This window comes from Aegilops tauschii, chromosome 7 (assembly GCF_002575655.3).
Source record: "Aegilops tauschii subsp. strangulata cultivar AL8/78 chromosome 7, Aet v6.0, whole genome shotgun sequence".
NCBI classification, from domain to species: Eukaryota; Viridiplantae; Streptophyta; class Magnoliopsida; order Poales; family Poaceae; genus Aegilops; species Aegilops tauschii.
Window position 1 is genome coordinate 96,649,610 of NC_053041.3, and position 5,107 is coordinate 96,654,716.

The 5,107-nt window shown below is 51.1% G+C and overlaps 1 protein-coding gene across 1 annotated transcript; it reads left to right on the forward strand.

Moving 5' to 3' along the window:
• Positions 1-491: 491 nt before the first annotated feature.
• Positions 492-1,364, forward strand: LOC141026873 (uncharacterized). Its single transcript, XM_073503749.1, has one exon. The coding sequence runs from the start codon at positions 492-494 to the stop codon at positions 1,362-1,364; it is 873 nt and encodes a 290-aa protein (XP_073359850.1).
• The last annotated feature ends 3,743 nt before the right edge of the window (positions 1,365-5,107 follow it).

Genomic DNA, 5,107 nt, shown 5'->3' on the forward strand with positions numbered 1-5,107 from the left:
TTGACACTGCAAGTTCAAATATATAAATTATTTTACTGACAAAATAATGGTTTATAAGATACGAATGACTGAAATTGTGAAAGGGAGCGTCACATGCATGGGTCATGTGCATGTGGTCTAAGAATACATACATGTGACAACCAAAACCATCCACTAGATAACACCTCCGTTGTTTGGGATTCAACAAGGGTGTTGCGGTGGATTGTAAGGGTAAGAGTGGAGGCCTAGCGTTGTGGTGGAGGGACCATGTGGAAGTAACTGTGCGTCCGTGGTGTCAGTATTACATTGATGCGGCGATCGTGTCTGACGGTGTTTCCTTTAGGTTCACTGGAATCTATGGGGAGCCATGCGTCGAAAAGAGAACGAAAACTTGAGATATTTTGCGATATCTTCGAGCTCAAGACAACCTCCCTTGGCTGTGTGCAGGAGACTTTAATGAAGCACTTCGTCAGGATGAACAGCAGGGTGGCAACCCTCGATCGCGGAGACAAATGGAACTTTTTGATGACTGCCTGTCCGACTGCGGGCTGGCGGATCTCGGGTTCTCCGGGTACCCGTATACATGGGATAATAAGAGGGAGCATGGTGACAACATACAGGTACGGCTGGACCGAGCAACGTGCAATGGAGAGTTTGCGCACCTGTTCCCGGTGATTGAGGTGCAACACGTGATGACGGAGGAATCAGATCATCAAGCGCTGGTCATCAAGGCCTTTATCTCGGCGGGAGAATCTAGTGCACGTGGACAGAGGTCGTTCAGCTATGAAGCAGCGTGGGCGAGGCACGAGGAGTACGACGCCATGGTTGCTGCTGCATGGGGAGATGCTCATGCAACCAATCAGCAGGAGGGGCGGCTAGCAACAACCTTTAATACTCTGAGGGATGCGACAAGGGCCATGCAAAGGTGGAGTCGAAGGGTTTTTGGTTCTATAAAAAAGCAAATAGCTCATCTAAAGGCTCAGCTCGTTGATGTAAAGGAGAGGGCGGCCCGCACGGGGTATAGGCAGGAGATTAGGGAGATTGAAGATCAGTTGCATGAGCTCTATGAGAGGGAGGAGGTGTATTACAAGCAGCGCTCGAGGGTTGATTGGCTTTCTGAGGGAGACCAAAATACAAAATATTTTCAAAATCGGGCGTCACATCGCAAGAGGAAAAACACAGTTAAGACCCTTAGGAGAGAAGATGGGACTTTGTGTACGGACGATGATGGGATGAGAAGCATGGCTACGCACTTCTATGCTAATATGTTTGCCTCCGAAGGTGCCGCAAGTGGGGATCAGGTTCTGCAGCATATTCAAGGTGCTGTCACTGCTGAGATGAATGCTAAGCTCGGGGCTCCTTTCACTGATGAAGAGATCGAGTAGGCCCTCTTTCAAATGGGTCCAATGAAAGCACCGGGACCGGACGGTCTCCCGGCCATGTTTTACCAACGCCACTGGGCGCTGGTGAAAGAGGATGTGTGTGCGTCTGTTCGTGAGTTCCTTGCGGGCACAGCGGCTCCGCATGGTTTCAACGACACGATTCTTGTGTTGATCCCAAAAGTAAAGGCGCCGCAGCTACTGTCTCAGTTCCGACCCATTAGTCTGTGCAACGTACTCTACAAGATTGGGGCGAAGGCACTGGCCAATTGCCTCAAGGTGGTCCTACCGTTCTTGATATCAGAGGAGCAGAGTGCATTCGTGCCTGGTAGACTGATAACAGACAATGTCCTTGTGGCGTATGAATGTGTGCATGCTATCAGGAAAAGGAAGAGGAGAAAACCTATGTGTGCTGTCAAATTGGATATGATGAAGGCGTATGATCACGTTGAGTGGGACTTTTTAGAAAAAATGATGCTGAAATTTGGCTTCTCTGATCACTGGACAGAGATGATTATGAGTTGTGTGAAATCAGCAACCTTTTCAGTAAAGTTGAATGGGGGTCTATCGGAAAGGTTTAGTCCCACCAGAGGACTCCGGCAAGGTGATCCTCTCTCCCCGTACCTGTTCTTGTTTTGCGTCGAAGGCTTTTCTACGTTACTGGAAAATGCCCAAAGGGAGAAGAATATCAAGGGGGTCTCGTTTGGGAGAGGTGGACCAACTGTAACTCATTTACTCTTTGCCGACGATAGTGTGGTGTTTGTGGAGGGGTCTAGAGAGAACTTTGGGGCTCTGCGCCATACCATGAGTTGTTTCCAACTCACAAAGAAAATGTGCGGGAACCTGTCTTCAATTTCTTCAAACTTCTGGTGGGGTGAAACAGATGGTAATAAGAAAGTGCACTGGGTCGGATGGGATAAGATGTGCATGAGAAAGCAGGAAGGGGGACTTGGCTTTAGAGACCCGGAAGCCTTCAATCAAGCTATGCTTGCTAGACAAGCTTGGCGTTTGCTTCAGGTGCCGGAATCTTTGTGTGGCCGGGTTTTAAAGGCGAGGTATTTCCCTGACGGATCGATCTTAAATGCCACATGCCCAGACGGGGTTCATACACGTTCCGGAGCATTTTACACGGTCGTGACCTGCTCAACGTTGGTCTGATTTGGCGGATAGGAGACGGATCGCATATAAAGATTCACCACGACAATTGGCTGCCGAGGAATGGAAGTCTTAAGCCACTGGGCCAATGTTATATCGCCGGTTATACGCGTGTGGGGGACCTGCTTGAAAGCGATGGCCGCTCATGGAACAGAAGTGTGGTGATGGAAATGTTTGCACCGGATGAAGCTCTAGAGATACTGCAAATTCCAGTTGGTGGTCCGGAGGTCCAGGATTACCAGGCCTGGAATTACACCAAAAACGGGATTTTTTCAGTCCGGTCAGCGTCTCATCTTCGTATGAGCCAGAAGCGGGTGAGAGCCGGACGGCCGGAATCCTCATCATCTGTGGCTGATCACAAGTCCTGGTTGAGCCTTTGGGACACAGTTGCGCGGGGCAAAGTGAAAATTCACATGTGGCGTCTGATACGAAACGGCCTGGCAGTGGGTGCAGAGCTCCTTAGGAGGAAGATAAAAGCGGGTGTGTTTTGTACAGCATGCGGACGCGAGGAAACGAACTTGCATAGATTTTGGGGCTGCTACCACTCAAAGAAATTTTGGGCGATAATGCATTCGGAGTTGGGAGTACCGGTGGCGATCCCACCGGAGTTAATCTGTTCCCAGAGTGCGTTGTCAAGGTGGCTACTGTCGTGGTTCGCGGAGGCCTCGGATGATGAGCGGGATGTTATGGTGCAGGGCACATATGCACTCTGGCTTGCCAGGAACAATGCTCGTGATGGACAGAGGATTGAAGAGCCGGAGCCGATCACGCAAAGGGTGTTTAACTTGATGTCAGAATGGCAGGCGATCCATGGGCGAAAGAGCAAGCAGGATAGACCGGTTGTGAAGGAAAAATGGAGACCTCCGGACGAGGGCTGGATCAAGCTCAATGTGGATGGTGCTACAACCAAGGGGGGCGAAATAGGTGGAGCTGGGATGATTTTCAGGAATCATGATGGAGGGTATATGGGTGGTGCATGCCACGCCCTCCCACTGGGGAGGGATCCGGAGCGGTGCGAGCTCCTGGCATGTAGGAGAGCTGTCCAGATGGCGAACGATCTGCATATTACAAAGCTACACATTGAGATGGATTGCAAGTCGATAGTCAGCAAGCTCCAGAGCGAGCAGAAGGATCTCACACCGATAGGGCCAATTATCGAAGAAGTGAGGCAGCTGTTGGCCTCGATGGAAAGCTGGAGAATTGCTTGGGTAAGGCGAGAAGCTAATGGTGCTGCTCATCTGCTAGCTAAGGAAGCAGCATCGAATAATGTTTGCAAGGTGTGGCTGCATATGCCCCCAGATTTTATTTTGCGTGTTGTCTCAGACGAAATCCCCATGTGGGAAACCTAAATAAAGCTTGGAGTGAGTTTAAAAAAAAAAGATAACACCTCCGTTAAAAAGAGGTTTGGGGAGACGTTTCTGTCGACTATTTCTGTGGCGACTTCATCCATCTTAAGATGATGTACCGATTGAAGATGCTCATAAAGGTAAAATGTGCGCGTGTGAGTTTATATAGTGATGAATGTATGTGTATGTACGAGCATGTACATCTTTACTGTGTTAAAAAAAAGAGGTTTGCGCTAACCGTGACCTGCTTCCGTGCCCGATCGACCCGAAAACACGTACGATTCTGATCCTGTTTCGATGAAAGGAAAGCCCAGACCAGGCTAGCTACACAACGAATTTATAGGATCTACCGATATCTTTTTCTTTTTGAAACAAGGCAAAATATTTTCCCTTTTCATTGATTAAGGAGAAGAAAATTGCCTGGTTAACTGATGAAAAACCGGGCTAAAACCGATACAATCCCAACCCACATGACATGGGCATCACCGGCCATTCTGGCCACCGACATGGGACACAACCACGACGGCACATGCCACCAGATGGCCACACTCGCAAGCAACCGACAGCTCCGACTTTGACGACGAGCCTCACAAGGAAAATACCGCAGCTTCGACTTCAAAGCAAACAAGCAACCCACGGAAGAGCACCTCGGACACGCCAGAAAGAACCGACTACCGAAGTCCACGCGGCGACCTGAGCTCCTCTCGACGCCATCATCGTTGCCAACCAGAAACCAGCTCCCCGCCTCAGCAAACCACGCGACGAAGATGCCACCATCCACGGCGAAGATGCAGCAATCCACCAGTCTCTCGATCGTAGCCGGCTCCGAGACGATGCCCCCAAGGAGGAGAAAGACGCGAAGACGCCTCCATCGCCCGATCCAGCGGACCTGAGGTTTCCCTTCGGAGCCAAAGCCGTGGGGAGGAGGAGCACCTCCACGGCGACGCTTCCAAGAAAGATCACGACACCCGCGGGCGCCGCCGTCGCCGGCTACGATGAAGACCGGAGCAAGGATTTCTCCCGGAGACCACCGCCCCCACCGACCGCCGCCCACCAATCACCACCCACCTCACCCTAGCCGCGGGATCCCACGATCCACCGCGCCCAGGCACGCACCACCCCCTGGTCGTAGCCGCCGTCCACCACCGCAACACCATAGTGACCACCACCACCGCAGCAACCATCGCATCGCAAGGAGCAGCAGCAAGATCATAACCACCAAGGCCAGATCCAAATCGGAGCAGCTCC

Excerpts from the sequence above, each read along its gene's own strand:
- LOC141026873 (XM_073503749.1), top strand. The coding sequence starts at position 492 with ATGGAACTTTTTGATGACTGCCTGTCCGACTGCGGGCTGGCGGATCTC.